Source organism: Ursus americanus, chromosome 9 (assembly GCF_024610735.1).
Source record: "Ursus americanus isolate L20-20 chromosome 9, mUrsAme1.1.p, whole genome shotgun sequence".
In the NCBI taxonomy this organism is placed as follows: domain Eukaryota; kingdom Metazoa; phylum Chordata; class Mammalia; order Carnivora; family Ursidae; genus Ursus; species Ursus americanus.
In genome coordinates, this window is record NC_142135.1 from 10,647,000 (window position 1) to 10,668,156 (window position 21,157).

Consider the following 21,157-nt stretch of genomic DNA (forward strand, 5'->3'; position numbering starts at 1 on the left):
GAGGAGAGGGAGGGGGAAAGGAGGAAGGAAGGCAGGGAAGGGGGAGGGAGAGGGGAAGGAAGGCAGGGAGGGAGGAAAGGAAAGAAAAGAAAGGAGAGAAAGAAGGAGGGAGGGGAGGGAGGGAAGGAGGAAAGGAAATGAGAGAAAGAAGGAGGGAGGAAGGAAGGAAAGGAAGAAGGAAGGAAGGAAGGAAGGAAGGAAGGAAGGAAGGAAGGAAGGATGGAAGGAGGGAAGGAAGGAGGGAAGGAGAGAAAGAAGGAAGGAAGCTAGTGAGTCACAAACCTAGAAAACCACAACTAAACTTAAAGCAAAGAGCAGCACCATGGGGTCAGGAGGTGTCCCAACAGATACCCACCATCATTATGTAAGTCTCACCCTCCCTTGGACACAGAGCCACAGATCTGGCCCTGGGCCTTGGGGTCAGCCTAAGGCACTGGGCAAAGGATAGTCTTAGGCTATGTTAGCCATAGCCCAGAACTTTACATTTAGGGGCAGAAGTTCTGGGTCAGGAGAGAGGACAGCTGGGATGTCCTAGCAGACCCCAGCCGACATCACACTCCAAGGACCTGGGTAGACCCTTGTTCTCTAAGACCCCTCCACCATCTGGGTGGGGGAAAGGCTCTGTGTTATCTCACTTGGGCCCCAGAATCGGTGTGAGAAACGTTCTGATAAGGAGAGAAAGCCTCCTGCCCCGTACAAGGTACAGAGTGTCTATTTGATACACACGGTATCATTCAGTCCTCCAGCTGTAGGGGGCACAGACGGTTGGCATCTCCATTTGCTAGATAATGCAACAGAGGCCCAGAGAGTAACTTGCTCAGTGCCACCCAGCACCACTCCTGCCTGCCCTCCATCCTCCCTCACTTCTTCCCTTCCTTCTTTCTTTCTGTCCTTCTCTTCTTAATTCAATTCTCGATACTTGGAACTGCAGTTGAAGCCCTACCTGGCTTGTTCTTGACCTTGTACTTCTGTATCCAGGCTTGGTCCTCCATTCCTAGGGAGGAACTAGGCTTTTCTTAATGAAGTCCAGGGCAGGATGGGACTAGCTCTCGTTGGGGGACCTCTTCCCACCAAGTACTAAGAGAGCACAGACTTCATGGACTCTGTGGGACACCAGCTCCCTGAGAACATCTCCGTTTGGAGGGCATGAGGGGTGTCGCAAAAGGCAGTGAGTTGGCCACCCGTCAGCTGTGGAGAGGTAGCCAAAGCTGGATTTCCCTCCCTGCTGAGCCCCTTCACCTGCTAGCAGTGGAATCTTGAGTTAGCTCTTCTTCTCTCTGACCTTGAGGTTTCTTGTCTGTAAAGTGGGAAAAATAGTATCTTCTTCACATGGCTTATGTGGAATTAGGGAATATCACGTCGTCATGGTGCCTACCTAGATGAGTTCGCACATGCAGAGCTCCAACGTGTCATCTGACGTGAAGTTGGTGTTTGTGAGCTATTCGTCTGGGCTTCCACGTCACTCTAAAAGAGTGTATACCCTTGACCCCAAACCTAAACTCCCAAATTCAGGACCACAGCACTCATGGGCTTCCCAGTCCTAAGAAAGTGGCTTCTGGATCACAGAACATCATCTCTGTGCCTCGGTTTCCTTATCTATAAAGCGAGGAGGAAAGTAGTACCTTCCTCAAGGGTGGTTGTGAGGATTCAGTGCATTAATCCATGCAAAGTGTCCAGCATAACATCTAGTGCAAAGTGTCTGCTCATTAAATGTCAGCCATGATGCATTTAGGATTTCCTGTGAGAAGGTTTTGAGCCTGCACCACTGATACCCGTTTATCTCTAAGTTATATTCCTGTATCACTGTGCTAATGTATGGTGTACATTATGGAACATATTCAAAACACAGAAATATTTAAAAAAGAGATAAAATAAATAAGAGTTTCAATACTTTCCTCCCACAAACTGTGGCCTCCAGCCAAATTCTACCTGCCACCTGTTGTGTAAGTAAAGTTTTATTGGGGCTTAGCCACATCCATTTAGTACCAGTTCTCTATGGCTATTTTTTTTTTTTTTGGTACAGATTTATTTATTTATTAGAGAGAGAGGGAGAGAGCAAGCATGGGCAGGGGGGGGCCGGGGGAGAGGGGAAAGAGTCCTCAAGTAGACTCCATGATGGGTGCAGAGCATGATGTGGGCTTAATCCCAGGACCCCGAGATCAAGCCCTGAGCTGAAATCAAGAGTCAGCTGCTCAACCGACTGAACCCCCAGCGCCCCGTCTAGGGCTACTTTGATAGCACAATTGGCAGAGTTGAGTAGCTGCAAGAGATGGTGTGGGGCCCACTGAGCCAAAATATTTACTGTCTGACCCTTTACAGAGTTTGTCAACTCTTGGCATCCCCCCAGATGCAGGAATCCCACTGGCCTAAAAGATGGGGATCTGGACTTTTTCAATCACCATTACCACCAACAGCCTGATTTGACTGACCAGTTGCCGTCTTGACATACAGGGCTGTGCCTCCCTACCTAGGGATTTGTCCACCGAATGAGAAGGAATTAAACATTCAGACCTTGTAAAAGACTTAGTTCGCACACAATGCCTCCTGGCACTCCCACACGTGTGTCCCCGAATCCCTTCATCTCTCTGAGCTTTCGCTTCCTCATCTGTGCATCTGACCTCTCTGCTTCACCCCGTGAGAAACAGGACTTAGTCCGAAAGCATGAGATACAAACATTTCATATAAACATGGTTGATGTGGTATAAGCGTAAGAAGCTGTTCTCATATATGGGACCGAGTATAATTTAGTCTTGAACCAGAGCTTGCCAGTTACTCAAAATGGATGAAGATACAGTAAATGACAGTGAAAAAAGCTGCATTCCAACTATGATGTGAGGAATCGTCGGGGGGGGGGGGTTCAGCGAAAGTAATGTAGGTGACACCCACAAACTCAGGGTGTCGTTATGTCAAACACCTGCACTGGCTCTCAGCAGGCTCGATAGGAAGACCTTCATGTTAGAGTCGAGCCCCTTTATTATATGCGCTGGCACATTTGAATAAATTGTCAACTGTATTTGCAGGAGCAGTTAGAGCTTGCTGATGTTTTGAAGTGTCCCTGAGAGCCGATCTCCTATAGGGGTGTCATTATCTGTGTCTTTGCTCATTAAATATTAGCTGTCATGATGAAAAGGAGAGAAGAAAGGTGAGGGGATTGAAAGGGGAAGACAAGAGGGAGAAAAAGCAAGAAGGAGGCAGAAAGAGGAAGAGAAACAATGAAAAGAAAAGAGAATCCGTGGTCAAGCAAATAGGCAGATTTTTTTTTTTTTTTAATTCCAAAAGTGACGGTAAAAACTGGTGCCTGAATTTCTGGTTAACTCCTCAGGTGGGAGTCCGAACCCTGAGTGGTTTTGGAAGAAACTTTATTCAGGGTGGTCAGAAATCCCCAGCTGCTATTCAGGATAAAATTAGATTTTCCCACGCTCCTGCAACAGCAGGCCCACCAAAACATCCAAACGAAGGAGTGTCAAACGGCTTTGCAGTAATTTCAGAACTTTTTCAGGTTGAACAGAGGGCTGTTACACGAGCTCATTTTGTTTCTGCACAGAGCCAATTAGACGTTACCGCTAAATATATAAAGAAGATCAATGTGTTTTTTCCCAAATGATAATCAGTTTTTGGAATCTCTTTTCCCCACTAAGAGTGCAAAAGCCATAAAAGCACAGGGTGATCCAAAACCCGACAAGCCCCACCTTACTGAAGCTTAGATTTCAAGTCTTTAAGGACATTCGTAGAACTTGGGAAACAGAGCAGGTGTGGGTGGCGGAGCCTGTGTGTTGACCTCGGATGAGCGAGGGCTCTTCTTCTGGCATTTACTTGCTGTGTGGCCTGGGACAAGTCACAGAAACTCTCTGAGTTTTAGTTTTCTTATCCGTATAATGGGATTATTTGTTGTTGTTGTTGTTGTTTTGTTGTTTTTTGGATCCCAAAATGGGGCTTGAACTCACAACCCTGAGATCAAGACCTGAGTCAAGATCCAAGAGTTGGTTGCTTAACTGAGTGAGCTACCCGGGCATCCCTATAAGGGGATTATTAATAATACCTATCTCATAAGATTGTTGGGGTGATAAATAGAGATGACACCCATAAAACACTCCTTAATATTAGCTTCTTTTTTGTCTCTTTCTTGAAGGCACTTTCTTGAAGTGCCTGCCCAAGTGGAGATCTGAGTTGAAGGAAGATAGGGCTGTAACAAATTTTTTGAATGCACAAGGCTCTATGATCCAAACATGAGACTATCTAGATAATCCTGTGTCCAGGGTCTGACTAAAAACTTGAACAGGCCATATTTTCATAGCCTGTTCCCCTTTCATGATCGTGCTCTCCTTGCCTCGCCAACTCTTTCCAAGATGGTGACCACCTTGCATTGCATTTTCTCAGGGAGCCAGATCCTTCCAGACCCTGTACTTGTTGCCCATGCTGAGGGAGTGGCCTTGGAGGGCACACACTCATTCCAGCAATCTCACTATGTTCCTCTCTGCTGATCATTCGTAGCTGACAGCATATAATTCCTGGATGTATGTTTCACAATGTCAAATAGCTATCCCCTGGAAGCACATTTAATTTATGGAAGTCACTGAGAGGCATGATCTGGCTGGACATCACTGTTCAGGAATCAAACACAGACTGCATTTTTGATGTTTTTCTAACTGGACTCTGATGATAATTTACAAAGATCTGAGCTCAGTCATCAAGGAAGCACAACCAAGACAAGGACACAGTCTTGCAAGTGACTGCATTGAATCGGCCAGTAAGCACTGCCAAGATAAGCATCATCCTACATTTTTACAAATATTGTGTAGTGATGCCTTTCCATAAAAAATAGATACTGTATGGGCTCTTTGATTAGGTTTTGCTTCACCGTTTTCCTGGGATAGTCATTATTTGTACATTTCATTAATACAGGTATGTCTTTCCAGGAAGGATTGTGAGGTTAAAGTATTGACTGGGAATTTAGTTGTTTCTAGGAAATATCTAGAATAGTTTATCTGCCCTCAACCCAAGTCATAGATAAACATCACATCTACTTATGGACTTTAAATGCAGTGTTGGCAGCTCTAAGCTAACAACTATACTAAACTAGAGAACATTCACCGTGCTTCCCCTAGTAGGGTGAAAAAAACGCCGGCCATGGAAACCAGGATCTAGAAAAAGCCAAAGCACAGTCAGATTGTAGTGGAGCACCCAGCCTATAGAAAATGCCCCTTTCCCCTGCCTCACACAATCCAGGAAAGAGCGGGGATCGTCAGGTTGGTCATCTCCACCCACACCCGTGGTGACCCCCAGTTCCTGACACCATCACTCCTGCACCGTGTGGGGAGGGGAAACTCAGGATGAAGCAGAGAAGCCTCTGTCCTTGGCTCACGTGCACTTCAGGGCACTGATGGTACCAAGAGTTATCACCGAGAACCAGGTTTTGTGTGAATCAGAAAGTTTGGGTTCTTTCTTTGAAGGACAGTGACTTCTGAAAATTGTCAGCTGTCTTTCTTCTTTTTTTTTTTTTTGTGAGTTTATAATGCCAGGGGACTTGGCCACAACCAAATGGGGGCTGAGAGCCCAGTGTGTGTGAATTGTGTAGGGTGGAGTTCAAGTTCTTCTTCACGTTACCACGGTGTGATAGGCTTCCTCCTCCTCCTCCTCTTCCAGGAGGAGAATGTTCACCTATTGCCAAGGTCATTTATAGTACTTGGTGGCAATGTCCTGACCCTGGCGGTGTGCCTTCCAGCCTGGCATAGTTCTTGGTGTCCAGTAGGTCCTCATTCAACAATTGTAGAATAATAATGTATGGTTTAGTTGGCAAAATGCTTCGTGCAAACACGATCGGCTCTTGCTCCTCTGAACCTTTTGCCATGGCGTGGGAGTCCAACTTTTTTTCAGTACAGACTTAGAAGAAATTGCTTTATTTGTCGCTTCCCAAGTCCATGTATTATCCGAGAGAAGAAAATCTTGATCATTTGGAAGCAGAAAAGTGTTATAGAGGCTTCCCTCTTCTGTAGAATGGGTAAAAGAATAGTACCTGTCCTTCGATCACTGTATTTTAAGAGTTAAGTAAGAGGAAGCATACGGAGTCATTCATAAAGTATCTTACACAGAATTCGTGCCCAGCAAATGTTTGGTTATGATTATTACTCCCACCTTCACCATCTCACCCCTGATACACAGGCATTGCCACTCCCACTTGGTCCCCTCACCTTACCTGGTGTTCATCTAGGGCCTGGGCTGCCTCCCATCTACACATCCTCGGTGTCTGTCCCTCCTCTCCTACCCACATGTCAACCTCACTACTGAAATGCCTCTCACCTCTCTTCTCCTAACTTGGGGGCCAAGGTGCTAGAGCTCTTTGGGGCAGTCAATCTTTTATTTTCCTGGTCGAAATTGATGTATCATGATGGGGTCTCTTATCCCCTTAGAATGCATAGCTTGTCTGTGTTCACTATTAAAGATTGGTGGAAACTGCCCGGTTCCTAACATTTCTCATACATATCCTGGTGGTACTATTTTTCATCATTAAAAACTAGGAAGAAGTAGAGAACCCCATGATGATATGGGATGCAGACTTCTCGGGAATAGAGGAACTCTCTGCAAAACAGTACTTCTGACCCACTGCTTCATTTGATATTCAGTGTTATGATCAGATTAGAGGACTTTTACAGATGAAAATAATCCACTCCAAAGCCAGGTCCTATCTGTGTCCATTCTTAGCATTGTTGCGATTATAGTGCATATCAAATTTTATATCTTGCTTTCCTGTGTTGTTATTTTGAAAACATTTTCTATATGTTGCCTTTGAAATGCTCCTCTGAATATCTTTTTCTATGGAGATTTATATTTTGGGGTGGCTACCTGTTTTTCCACTCCTGTCTCCTCATTGTGCTCTCACACCCCCAACAATCCCTAATCAGTGTTCTTATTTCTCTTCTTCCACAGCCCCTCAAACATCAGAGTCTCTACATTTTAGTCTCTGTATCTTCTGCCTTTACTTTTCATGCTCTGCTTGGGCAGTCTTGTGGAGACTTTGGGGTCTTGTGGGGTCAACTGAACTATGTCAGATGTGTGTCTCTGGACCCTTCTGTCTTCCGAAGCTCAGTCTCACACCTGTGGTTGCCATGAGCTGTCCTTCCTGAATCATCCTCAAAACCTGAAGCTTAAGAAGCCTAAAGCTAAATGCATTCTCTTTCCCCATCCTCATTGGTTGGTAGTTGGTTTTTTCTCTTAGTTAATAGATGAACCCCTGCGGAAATGCTTAGCCCCAGTCTGACTCCTCCTTCTCCCCACTTTCACGTAAAACTAGACGTGTCTCTTGCCCCATCTATTGGGTTAGTCCCCAAACTTGTCATTAAACCTTCAGCTTTTCTCCATGAATTACAATCCATCCTGTACTGTCCACACCACAGTTGATTCCTAGAGCACGGATCTGTTGACTCCATTACAAACCGGAAACCCATCGTGGCTCCTCGCGGACTACAGAATAAAGCACAGACTTGGCAGCAGAACATAACAAGAGTTTTTGCAATGTGGCTTTGCCTCCTATCTCTGCCCTGCCACACCTGTGACCCCCCAATGCTCAGGGCCCATTCCGGGGGCACTCAAGAAGCTGTGGAGCTTCCGAGTTCCTGGGCTCACTTAAAAGAACACAGAGACTATTGGTCATTTGACAGAAATTTAGTCATTGTGTTGGGTCCAGCATCCTCCTAAGTTATAGGAAATATGCAATTTATGGGTCCAGAGGCAGCTGAAAGAGAGGTTTTCACAAAGTCATAACACTTCTGTAGCTTCCTGCTCCTCTCCGTTTCCTGGTCCCGCTCCCACTCTTCATTCAAGCTAGAAAAGAGACAGAGGAAAAGCTCCTGATGTTATTTATCCAGGTCTCGTGCCTTTAATGTCCTATGGTTTACAGCATCACCATAAGGTTCAACCTTACACTTTATTTATTTATTTATTTTTTAAAGATTTTGTTTATTCATTCGACAGAGATAGAGACAGCCAGCGAGAGAGGGAACACAAGCAGGGGGAGTGGGAGAGGAAGAAGCAGGCTCCTAGCGGAAGAGCCTGATGTGGGGCTCGATCCCATAACGCTGGGATCACGCCCTGAGCCGAAGGCAGACGCTTAACCGCTGTGCCACCCAGGCGCCCCCAACCTTACACTTTAAAGCAGAAAGTCCCCTCAACTGTGCAAGGCATTGAACAGGGTGGTTCCTTTCAGTGGAATGGAGGGGGACAGCAGTGCTGCCAAGAGCACACTAACACAGTCGGTTGAGGCAACACAAAGAAAAAGATACATCAATCCATTGTGCAAACGTGGGACTGTATTTAAATACTATGACTTCAGATGTCTTGGCAGACAAAGAAGGAGGGCAACTCATTTGAAACATACCTGCCTGCCAATGTTACTAGCTCTCTTTATGATTAATTATGTGGTTCTTGGATATACCCAAGGCATTCATTCTATAGATGTGTTCCTTTGTACCTTTGAGTCCATGTCATTCTATCCTCCTGTAATGTTCTTCCTACCCCTCTTCTGTCATGTGAGTCTTATCCATCCTTCACATCCAGTTCAAATCCACCTGTCCCATAAATCCTCCTCCAAACTCGTGTTCCTTCTGCCCCTGCGTTCCATCACATTTGATCACATTGCTGGCAGAGCACATCCCACAGGATGTTGGCGTTGGTCTCTCCATGTCATCTTCACATCTTAGACCACAGAATGTGGTCCAGGCCAGCTCTCACCTTGGAATTCCCAATGCTTAGCAACATGCCTTGATTGCAACAGCCACTCAGCAAATCCTTATTACACTTCCTAAACTTAACCATTGTGCCCTCATAAAGTTTTGCTCAAGGGCATAATCATCTTGACAGCTTTGATTTAATACATGATTCATAATTTGCATTGACAAAACCGTGCACAACCCTTCATTATGATGCAGATAACAATGAAACAAGACCCTTCGGGTCTACCCACTTCTCTTCTATCTGCTAAAATGATGGCTTCAAGGCATCAAGATGAGTTACCTGAAAATCTTGCCAAGGAAAGATCTTAAAGGGGAGTGAAGAAAGCTCATCGTCCATTGAGACGTGGATGCAATTGGATTTACTAAGAAAAAAAGACAAAAATCAAGGCTACAGACCCAGGGGTCTTTAGGGATAGGGCCCCTGCTTTATTCATTCCCAAGTCCACCACATGCATGATAAAGGCACCAGGCCTGGCCCTCGTGGGGTCTCATCAGGGTGCTGTCCACATTCGTTGATATCATTGTCGAAAGTGTACATTAATGAGTCGGTTTGACTTAGGAACTCAATAAATGTGTCTTCCAGAGTTGCTCGGAGATTTCTAGAAATTCTTGAGGTCTCCTCTGCCTATCCAGAAACTGTTTTTCTGTAATAAGAGAGAGGAGACAGCCAGTTGCTACAGAGAGCCATGCATAAGGGGCCTGCAGTGGATTTTAGGGACTATCCAGCTTAGTGTGCCCACTGCAGTCACACGTACGTGGACAGATTGCTTCCCAGTGGCCTAGGCGCCATTTTCCAGTTGTGGGAATTTGAACAATTCACCTAAGCTCTGTGAGCTTCAGTCTCTTCGCCTGTAAAGTGGGAATTATGATTCCCATCTTGGCCAGTTATTTTGAAAATTACCAGAGAACCAAGTGGGCCTTGATAACGCGACTTTTATTCTTTTTTCCCACTGGAGAGTCCAAATCCAAACCTGCCATCCAGAGTGAGACAGTGGGCTGCTTCTGTAAGGGAAAGAGGCTGGGGAGCCTCCTACAAAAGGCTGAAATCTAGCTGGGCAGACTGGGCTGTGGGGGCCGCACCAGGATTCCAGCTTGATTGGGGCCAGTTTGGCCTTTAGAACAGCTGCTTCTTCTACAAGGAGATAGATCTTCTCCTGGGTGTGGGCAGTGCTAGGGAGGTGTGAGGCCCTTTCCAGGGTACCTGGAAATGCTCACTAAGGCTTCTCTGAGGAGAGGACGCTTGTCCGAGAAGCGAGGCTTAGTCCCATGGATGCGCTCTGAGCAAGAGGCCACGGGATACAGAGCATGGAGGCCCAGGAGAGTTGGGAAACAGCCGTGCGAGATGCAGGTGGACCGTGAGGCTGAAGCGTGTGTTGGGTTTGGAAAGTGAAGGGAAATCTGCTCCGTGCTGGCCTCGTGAGCTTCTCGCTCAGAGAGGACAACATTTGAGGGAATGGTGAGCCACGAAAGGCCTTCAGGCTGAGGCGTGGCATGATGAGGTCTGTGTTTTAGAAATTCTGGAGAGAGAAAAACCGTGTGTGTTCAGTGGGGGTTGGGGGCTGCAAGCAGACTGAGCTGTCGGAAACTGTTCTGGAACCAGGACAGAAAATGCTCAGGAGGGGAGGGCTGCCTGGATGTGAGCTCTCGGAAGGAAGTGGAGGCTACAGACTTAGGGTGGCCTGGCCGTGGAGTGTGGGGAAGAGAAAGGCAGCAAAGAAGAGACTGAGGGTTCTTTGGCTTAAGGCTGGTGTAAATGGTCCCCAAAGGCCAGGGAACAGAGGCTCAGGAGGTGGGAAGGAAGTGATGAGTTCTGTTGGAGGCCTGTTGAACTTGAGGGCAGCCTGAGTTCTCCAAACCAAGGTGCTCAGCCGCCACCTGTGTCAGGAGACCCACAGGCACCTGTGCTGGGGGAGTGGCCCTCCCACATTCCTGTTGGGTCTGACCACCTGGCCTCTCTCTGTTTCCAGTACTTCGTCTTCACCGGGGTGCTGGCCATGGTGACCTGTGCGGTTTTCCTCCGCCTGAACTCTGTCCTGAAGCTGGCCGTGCTGCTGATTATGACCGCCATCTACGCCCTGCTCACCGAGACCATCTACGCGGGCCTCTTCCTGCGCTACGACAACCTGAACCACAGTGGAGAGTAAGTGCCACCATCACATGCTCGGAAGTGCCCAGCTCCCAGCGGGAAATGGAGCCCTTGGGAAGATGATTGAGATGGCGTCCCCAGCACTTGGGGACCATTGGATAGTGACTTCTGTTTCTCAGCTCAGGCGCTCGCTAGCTGACAAGTCTAGGCGAGATCCCTCCTTTTCAGTTTCAAAGTTTGGAGTGAATAGGAACTAAAGAGTAGCTCCGGTCTCCTCCCTCCAAACCTAATCATTTATGATTTCTTCCAGTTTATCAGCTCCGAGATGCGTAGGGTCTGATTCTAAATTGGCTGTGACGCTATTAATAGTAGCAGCCACTGTGCATGGACCACAGACTGTGCTCCTTGCACTGGACTACTCGTGAAATACAGCCAAGTACAAAAAATAATGTCTCAGCCTAGATTTCTTGGAACAGAGCCGGAGACAAGGCAGAAAGGCCAGCACAGCTCCAGGGCAGTGAAAGGGAGGGGAAGAGGTCGGGAGGCAAACGCAAGCTGACGTGGTTTTGTGGCCACATGGGTCGTGAAGAGATTGAAAGGAGCCACTCAGGGGCGCCTGGGTGGCTCAGTCAGTTGAGCGTCTGCCTTCGGCTCAGGTCATGATCTTGGGGTCCTGGGATGGAGCCCCATGCCGGGCTCTCTGCTCAGTGGGGAGCCTGCTTCTCCCTCTCTCTCTGCCTGCCGCTCCCCCTGCCTGTGCTCTCTCTCTTTCTCAAATAAATACATAAAATCTTAAAAAAAGGAAGAAAGAAAGAAAGAAAGAAAGAAAGAAAGAAAGAAAGAAAGAAAGAAAGAAAGAAAAGGAAAAAGAAAGGAACCACTCAGTTGAAATGTCTCTGGATGGGCAGTGAAATGGGGAAAGATGGCTCAGGACACAGAAAGAGAGAGAAATTTCTCCACTGGCTCCATACCTTTCCTGTCTCTCGTAAGTCACAGCTCGGTCTCTGGATGAACTTCCTGGTGACAGCCCGTGGACCCTCACACAGCCCCACGGGCAAGCCAGACCCCACGCCTGCAACATGGAGCTTCACCTGAGCCAGAAGTGGCAGAGGCGACGGGCCTCAGGTGTGGGAAGCACAGGGCTAACTGAGACCACAGGAAGGGGCCCACCGAAGGAGAAAAAGATGAGGCAGAGATTGTCCAAAAAGCCTCAGAAAATGTGCTGGATACTAATCATATGAACATCTGTGAACCAACTGCTGGAAATAAACAATGTTAATAATGAGTTATATTTACTTCTGCATTTTTTAAGATTTATTTATTTATTTTAGTGAGAGAGAGAAAGCAAGAGTGGGAGGGGCAGAGGGAGAGGGAGAGAGAGAATCTCAAGCAGACTCCACGCTGACCATGGAGGCTAACCTGGGGCTCGATCTCACAACCCTGAGATCACGACCTGAGCCGTAATCAAGAGTCAGAAGCTTAACCAACAGTGCCACCCAGGCGCCCCTACTTCTGCATTTTATTTTATTTTATTTTTTCACTTTTGGATTCTTCTATTTTTTTTAAGTTTTTACTTAAATTCCAGTTAGTTAACATACAGTTTAATGTTAATTTCAGGTGTACAATTTAGTGATTCAACACTTACATACAACACCCAGTGCTCATCACAAGTGCACTCCTTAATCCCCATCACCTATTTTTTTTCATTTTTTCTTCTCTTTCTACAAAGAGCCAATTTCTAATGCACTTAAGTGTATCCTTCCCATCCATGTTTTTTTTATATAAATTTAGTTTTGTCTATATTATACATTACTTATAAAATTGTTTCGGCATCATGCAGTACTGCATTTCTTAGATGCATGTAGGTTGATATCCACAGATGTAATTCTGCAGACTGCTTTCACAGTCTGCAGCTGTAATATGTTCTGATTGCATAATATGAAGGTGCCAAAATATATTTATCCTCTGACCTAATAATAGACATTCAGGCTGTTAGCAGTTTTCCCTACTTAAAAAAAAAATGCTTCAGTGACCATTATCGAAAATGTCTCCTGGAACTTCTATCTTGTTTTTTTTTATAATAATATTTTTTATTATATTATGTTAGTCACCATACAGTACATCCCTGGTTTCTGATGTAAAGTTCAATGATGCGTTAGTTGCATGTAACACCCAGTGCACCATGCAATACGTGCCCTCCTTACTACCCATCACCAGCAGTCTTCCATCTTGTATCTAAAAGCAAACTTGCTGGATTGTAAGATATTCGTATTTTCCACTTTGTACAGTGCCAAATTGCTCTCCAATGTGCTTAAAACAATTTCCCTTTCACAAGCGATGGTCCTGTTGCTCCTTATTCCCACCCCACCCTTGTTAGACTTTTCAAATTCTTATCAAATTTATGGGTGTGAATTTTGTCTCATTGCTTTCATTGGTACTTCCTGGATCATGAGTAAGTTTATGCATTTTTGTTTGTTGGTTGACCATTTGGATTTCCTTTCAGGTGAACTGTCAAGGTCATATCCTTTGGCTGGTTTTCTGTTAGGTTGTTTGCCTTTTTCTTACTGGATTTGGGAGGGTTCTTTATAAATTCTAGATGTTAATTTATGTCTGTTACGCATGTGCGTCCGACACTTTATATACATTACCCTGTTTGATCCTTACAGCAACCACCCGAAGAACACAGGCTCAGAAAGGTGAAACAGTTTTCCTGGTGCCCATGGCCAGTAACAACCAGATCTGGAGTCAAACTCAGGTCATCCTGGCTCCAAAGTCCGCCCTTGTCAATGCTGCACACACTTCCTCCAAGTCAAGCTGAAGAATCTCTCCCGATACGCCCAGGGTTCAAAGAAAGTCAAAACAGCTTCAAATTAGGTAAAATGGTTAGTGGCAACAGGTGTTGCCATGGCCAAACAGAGCTCGAAGAGATATACTAACAAAATAAGCCACGTTTGTGGTAACAATGAAATCAAACGAACCGGCCAGGGCTTTGGCTTCAAATCCAGAGTCCGTTGCCTTAGGAAGTCACTTCCCATCTCTGGACCGCAGTTTGCCCGTCACTGTCTTCTATCCCAGGGCTGTGTGAGGCTCATATGTGCCTGGTACATAGCAGGTGATCAGTCAGAGTGCATTCCTAGCCCCTCCCTCCTTCTTCGGAGAGAGGTTTATTAGTTCTGAATTCTGTTCTGAGGTCTTCAGGAAGAGCTTGTAGTGAAATTGTTCGTAGGGTTGTGAACGTGAACACAATCCCAAGCTCACTGCTGCTGACTTTGGAGTGTTTTTCCTCAGCTTCTTCCTGACTCAAGGTCAATTATTGGCGAGTCTCGTATTGACTCACACTTTGCTATGCACAGAACTAAACTAATAAGGAGCAGAAGAGCTCGTTCAGCCCTCTCGTCCGCTGCATTATAAATCAGCAGGTCAGTGGCCATGGTGCGTCCAGTTGGCAGCCACAGCCTGCTCGTGCTGTCGGGGAGTTAGCCCACACTTTAGGAGCTCACCTTGGTTCAGCGGCACTCTGCTGGTTGTACCTGGGGGTCAGGTACCCCCGTAACGCAGAGTGCGTTACTTCCACCGGCAGCCTGGCTACATCTCCAGCGAGATGGTCCCGGATAGTTTAGACCAGTATCTCCCAGTCTGCTCTGGAGGCCCCGCACAACAACTTCACGTCTCAGCGGATGACGCTGAGCCCAAAACAGGAGAGGTACCCTCTCCCTCAGTATCTTATCAGTCCCTGGAGATTCATCTTCCTCCGCATACCTTGTGGGGAAGCACTCTATCACAACACGTGTGAGTACAAGTTTGGGAGTTAAGGGGCTGAGGTTCAAGCCCCAGCTCTGCCATCAGCCAGCTGTGTGATCCAAAGAGAATTCATGAAAAGTGACGATCTCTCAAAGCACAGATTTTCTCATCTGTAAAGTGGGGGTAATAACCGCTCCTATGTTGTAGGAGTATCCGAGAGATCAAATGTGATCATGGAAGCTTAGCACAAGGCCTGGCACAGAACAAGCACTTGATTAATACTAACAATTATTATCCCACATGTCCCTTCAATGCCATAAATGTTGCTGTTCTAGAAAGATCTAGAAAGATCCTCACTCTCATCTCTGGGCTGCTGTTACCTAACTGATCTCCCAGCCTCCACTCTCGATGCACCCCTCTGAAAGCCATCAGAGCCATCTGGTCTACTCATTATCATTATCCTTTTTAAAACCCTGAAGGGGCTCCAGGGCACCTGGGTGGCTCAGTTGGTAGAGCATCTGACTCTTGATTTTGGCTCAGGTCATGATCTCAGGGTTGTGAGATCAAGCCTTGTCAGTCTGTACACTCAGCAGGGAGTCTACTTGGGATTCTGTCTCTTCCTCTGTCTCCCTCCCATCCCCCGCTTGTTCTCTCTTTCTCTCTAAAAATAAATAAATTAAAAAAAAAAAAACCCTTACGGGGTTCTTTATTGCTTCTAAGAAGCTAAAAATTCAATCTGCTTCTCAAGGACTTCACGAGTCTTCCTGGTCTGGCCCCCATGACTCCTCCAATCTTTCCTCCCGCAGCTCCCAAGACCAGCACATATATATCCTGTGTTCTAGCCATGGGAAACCATGCTGTTTACCTACCCAGTGAGCGTCTGCACATTCCCCTGCCGGATGCATCCATCTCCCTGACTACTTCCAACCCATCCCTCTCAAGGTCCAACTCAAGGACAGTAAAGCCCTCTCTGATCATCTCTCATCCTCTAATCTGTGCACATCATCTTTAATCATTGCCCTTCTCTCTGTGTGTTGCAAGCATTAATTTTCACGTCTTCCTCTTCCATTGGAGTAGGAGCTTTTGAGGGCAAGGACCATTACTCATGCTTGAATTTTGGCACTTAATAGAGTATCTGGCAGCAGGTGTCCAATTAAAAATTTGTTGAGTGAAACATTAAATAAATGACTGACCAAAAGAAGCATTAACTCCTTGGGAATCATCTTACACCATTGAATCACAGCAAGCTAAGTGTCATCTCTCCACAACCTCTATGATTATTGCTCCCCATCACCCTGAAACCAAGTGTTCCCCATCCCGTAAGCACTTACCTGTCCCACCTTTGCTAGGCCCTGCAGATTCACAGATGAATAAGACATTATTTCCATCTCCAGGGATCTTAGGGGCAAGCAATTACAAGTAAGTGCCTATAGGAGGGCTCAGCAGCTACTGAGAAAGTGACCACTCAGATGTAGATTGACAGCCAGGCTTCACCATTCACTAGATTGGTGAACTAGAATGAGTCATTGAACAACTGAGCCTCAGTTTCTTCTTTCCTGGAATAGGGCTAATAGTATCTTGTTTGTTGATATGACGATTAAAGAGGAACATATATGGAAAGTGTTATTACAGGTATGGCATAAGATCAGCACTTAGCAAATGTAGTCATTAGCATGACAACAGAATCAAGCATCATCCATACTGGCTGGTTTATTTTGAGTTTCAGAAGGGGAAATGGGAACTAATAGCTAAACTAGGAATTTGGCATCAGGTGCACAAATGGCCAAAGCTCTGAACTTGGTGCTTGAGATATGAATGCACATCCGGCCTCTGATAAGAATCAGCTGTGTGAACTTGGGCAAGTAGCTTCTCCCTGGTCCCCGATCTTAAATCTATAAAATAAAAGCCATGCAAGGGATAATACGTTATCTATTATACACATAGTATGGAATAGAATGGATCCACCCAACTTGCATTATAAAGTATTTAATTACATGGAATTATTTTCATAATATATACTAAGTATAGAAGTAGGTTAACAAAAACAGTATGAACCATATAGTCCTCAATTTGTAAACATATTTTTGCATGGAGAAAAAGGAAATGACATTTAGTTGGCTCCAAAATATTTTTAAAAGATTTACTTATTTATTTTAGAGAGAGAGAAAGAGAGAGAGAGGATGATTTGGGGGAGGGACAGGGAGAAGGAGAGGGAGAGGGAGAGGGAGAGAAATCCTCAAGCAGACTCTCCGTGAATGTGGAGCCTGACTCGGGGCTGGATCCCAGGACCCTGAGATTATGACCTGAGCCAAAATCAAGAGTCAGATGCTGAACCCACTGAGCCAGCCAGACGTCCCTGTTTAGCTCCTAAAAAGTAACCATTGTTTTCTCTGGGTGGTAGGCATAAGGACAATTTTTATTTTCTTATTTGTGAATTTGTATTAGCTTCCAGATTTACCACAATTAGCATAAATACTTCTGTAATGAGTAACATTCAAATTAAACATTAATTTTTATGAGACATCAGATAAGATGCTCTCTAAAGACTGTTATAGCCCTCGAGAATTGACATTATTCTACGTGTCTTCACTTAATTATGTGCCTTTCTGTTAGCATAGAGAGATGGTCGTATTAATTCTGTGATTTCATTATTATAAATATATTAGTTCAAAATGTCCCTGGTTTTAAGTCTGCGCCACCCAATATCAAGCAAAGTGTTATAATTTCATACACATGTTGGTCATTTGGCTCTCTGGGAAGTTCTTCAAAGACTCACAGTAGCTATTAGAAAAAAAAAATTCCTTCTAAATTCAAATGACAGTTCTTTTTGGATGTTCCTTGGCCTGGCTGACTTTCTACGCATATTTTCCCATCTTGACTCCGGCCATAATTTTTCCAGGTGAAATAGAGCTTAAAGACTAAGAAACTGTTCATAATAATTTCCTCGTACTTTTATTCTGAATCTGGCCGACTCTTTATGTTGGGTCAACCACCACTTTCCAGAGGTATTTGTGTTTTCCCTTGCGAGTGTGTTGTGAGTGATACGTTACCGGACTTCCAGAAGTCATCTACATCACAAAGAAAAGGATGTCAGAAGTGCCTGGGAGAGCAGATGAGGGCGGTGGAAGCATGTGTGAAGGAGGGCTTTGTTTCAAGCATCACCACCAGGAGCAAGAAAAAGTGTCAGCAGCTTTCCAACCATCTAGCTAAGCAAGATACGTGCCCCATACCTATACCTATAAAGCCTGTCCTGTCTTTTCCTCCTGAAGTCTTACCAACCTTGAAGACTCAGCTCCTGTGTTCCCAGAACACCCATCCTGGGTTACTTTCCCTTCCCATGTGTTCCCATGGCAACAAGGACGTACTTTTACAATGGAGCGTACTGTGTTATGAACTTATCTATCTGTCTGGTTCTCTCCTTTCCTGGACTGTTTTGAGGGCAAAGACGATGTGCCTTCTTCATTCTCTTCATCCCAGCATGTGCCTGGCGCACGGTAGCGCTCAGTAATTATGTGCTGCACTGGGGCTATAGACGACAGACACAATAATGACTACCATCTATTATTAGCATCTTATCTCCAAGGAAAAGCAGATGGGACTAGGGATTCACAAATCTGAATCTTGCGCCAGCCTGCAGACGTCCTGGTCCCCTGGGCCCCAATATGCACAAGAGCTCCCCAAGGGAAAGCACGTTTCCGTTCCTGAGTTCTTGTGCTATCTGCAGATCTGGACTGGGCCCACCCTGGATCAGCTGGGAGGGTCTTTGACAGAAAGCTAGATGAGACGCTGGGCTTGGCAGCGGGGTTCATGCTCCCAGTTCCTGAGCCCAGGGCTACTCTTGCTCATCTCCAGTGAGGAGAGAAAAGGGAAAGCTGGAGAGCACCTGGATGGAGCCATATCAGTGTTCACTCTTTCTCCCCCCCACTCCCACCTACACACTGCATCCCCTCTTTGATGGCCCCTTTGTGTCCTGAAGCCTCATCAGAGTTAGGTCACTACTGAGTATATGTGTGCTTGTGATTGGGAAACAATAAAACAGAGAGTGACGTGGCCAGTTTTAGTGACACAGAATATTCCAGTGACCGTGTTGGAAATAGATGGTGGAGGGCAATGCAGGGGGCTACTGAAAGTCGTGGTGGCTGGACTCAGGTGCTGGTGGTAGAGACAGAGAGAGTGGAGGAGAGTGGAAGGTGTATTTGGGTGGAAGAACAGACACTATTTGGATATTGGAGTGGTGAGGGCTGCCTCGTAGGTTTGCTTTTGTATTAGGCTCAAGCACAGGGGTGAGTGGATGAGGGGGCAGCCCCCGAGATGAAGAAAGGTGGAGGAAGAACAGAAGGTAATGGAGAGCAAGTCCCAACATCCCTAGAGACAATTTGTCTAAAACTTTTTAATTTTGAGTTTTCTTCATTAGCCTCCAGAAGCCTGTCAAGGGGACTGTTTATTTTCACAAATCGCCTGTGTCTGTATTCAAAGTCCACTGTTGCTCCCTCCAAACCCTTGGCCTCTTGGCCTAGCTTGTCCTGAGAATGGCTTCGCGCTGGGCTGAAATGAAACAGAGAACACATTGGAATCAAACAAAGGTCTCCCTGGAACTGAATTCCTTAGATGACAGAAAGTCACATCACTGTTTAAACACCCACTTACCCATCTTCAGCTGCCCTCCAGCGTGATCTCTGGGAAAGCCCAAGATAGGCCAGACCAGCGACCCCTCAGCTTGTGCCCCAACAAGGACTGTGAGTGGAGCATTTGGTGGGGGGGAGGGGTCATTCCAGGAGGAGATGATGCACAGGGAACAAAGGCTTTGTTGAAATGGGGACTATAACAGTGCCTGACTCATGGACTTGATACAAGAATTTAAAACATTGATAGAAGAATTAAAGCAGCGTCCAACTCATAGAATTGATTTAAGAACGTAAGTGAAAGCAGTTAGAACAGAGACAGTCACATCATCAGCCCCATGTACCTGTCCCTTAAATAGAATAACATCGAGACAAAAAGGAAGGGATCCTGGTCTTCATGTGGGTTTTTGTGATGAGAAAGTTACAAAACTCTTTGAAGTCCGGAAGTGTTCTGCAAAGGGGAATTTTTTTCTTTTTTTAATCAATGTGAGTGTCTTATTGAGATGCTAGACTCTAGATTCGTCCACCAGGTGCGACCACAGTGACTTCATACTCTGGAGAATCAACTGATTTCTGAATCAGGCCATGTGGAAACCCTCAGACAGCAGCCCCTATCACCTAGTTGGTGCTTAGGAGATACTCCCTCCTTTCTGTTTACCCCACTCCCTTCTGAGCCCGGTCTCCTAATGAGTCTCCTTGAGGTCCCTCCATGGATGTAACCTCGCCCCATTTGCCTTTCTTCTTTCAACAGAGATTTCCTGGGGACCAAGGAGGCGTCACTGCTCCTGATGGCCGTGTTCCTCCTTGCCGTGTTCTACCATGGACAGCAGGTAATCCAACACTTCGCTCTAACTCCCTTCCACTACCCGGCATTTCCCATTGCCATGAAGCTGACCTACGAGGCCTCTGCTCTTCCGTGCAGCAAATGACCCATCAGCTGCTTGCAGAAAGTGGTGATTCTTAACGAATCGATTCCTAATAAAGACCACCTAATAAAAAACTAAGCTGGAGAAGATGATTTGGCAAGCCAAGTGGTTTTAATGCTTTTCACGTATATCTCTTTCAAAGAGATCATTACTATGAAAACAAAAACAAGAACAAAACTTGCAATTTCTGCCTGATGCAAACCAGGATCTCTCCCAGTTCCATTATTGCCTGCATAAAGTCATTCCTGGAGAAGTTGTGTGCTGGGCTAGGGAACCATGCAGGTGTGAGGACCAGCTGAGCCAGGGTCCTAATCCAGCCTCTGACTCTCAGTATGTGGCCTTAAGCAAGTCGCTTGTCTCCCTGAATTTAGAGGTCTTCCTCGGGTGCAAAATAGGATGGTAACACCTGAATCGGGCTGTTTTGAAGACTCACTTGAGATTATCAGGTGCAGCATTTTGCACACTGCCTTACATAAGCGTAGGAAGTGCTCCTTATTTGTCTCAAGCAGATGAAGTGCCTAAAGTGTATCGATGCCACTTCCCTATGCCCTGCTGGGATCTGGGGTGGGCGCTGTGGATGGCTCCGTATAAAACCCCATCCCTGGCCCCAAAGGTACCAGTCTCCTGGAGGAGAGCAGACCCTAAATAATGCAGTGAGGGGCCTGCTATGTGGGGGTCAGGCTGTGCAAGGACTTCAAGAATTGGAGGGGCAAGAATTTATTCTGCATGGGAGTGTGATACGAGGCTTCGCCCCAGGGGGTTTACCTGCTGTGGCCAGTAGGACACCTCCATGCGGACTCAGACCGTGAATGCGGTGGTGTTCATCAACTGGGGAGATTTTCTCTCCCCGGTAGAGCCAGGCCCTGCCAGCTTCCCTGCCCTGCCCTGGATCCTGGTCCATCTTTCTTTGGTCTGCATGCACTTCAAAAAAAGTAACCAGGAAAGGAGAAAAACAAAACAGGAAGACTCTTAGCTACAGCAGAAATAGAAACATAGTGCTGAGAAATCACCATGGAAACAGGGAGGTAATCAACCCTGAGAAACCCTGAAACAGCC

General features: G+C 46.1%; 1 protein-coding gene across 3 annotated transcripts in view; it reads left to right on the forward strand.

Moving 5' to 3' along the window:
* Positions 1-21,157, forward strand: part of ADCY8 (adenylate cyclase 8) — a 223,451-nt gene that overhangs the window by 172,026 nt on the left and 30,268 nt on the right. For all 3 annotated transcript variants that reach the window (XM_045812205.2, XM_087864614.1, XM_087864615.1), the window contains 2 exons: positions 10,694-10,866; positions 19,927-20,005. In XM_045812205.2, coding sequence (XP_045668161.2) covers positions 10,694-10,866; positions 19,927-20,005 — 252 coding nt within the window. The remainder of the gene's footprint in view (positions 1-10,693; positions 10,867-19,926; positions 20,006-21,157) is intronic.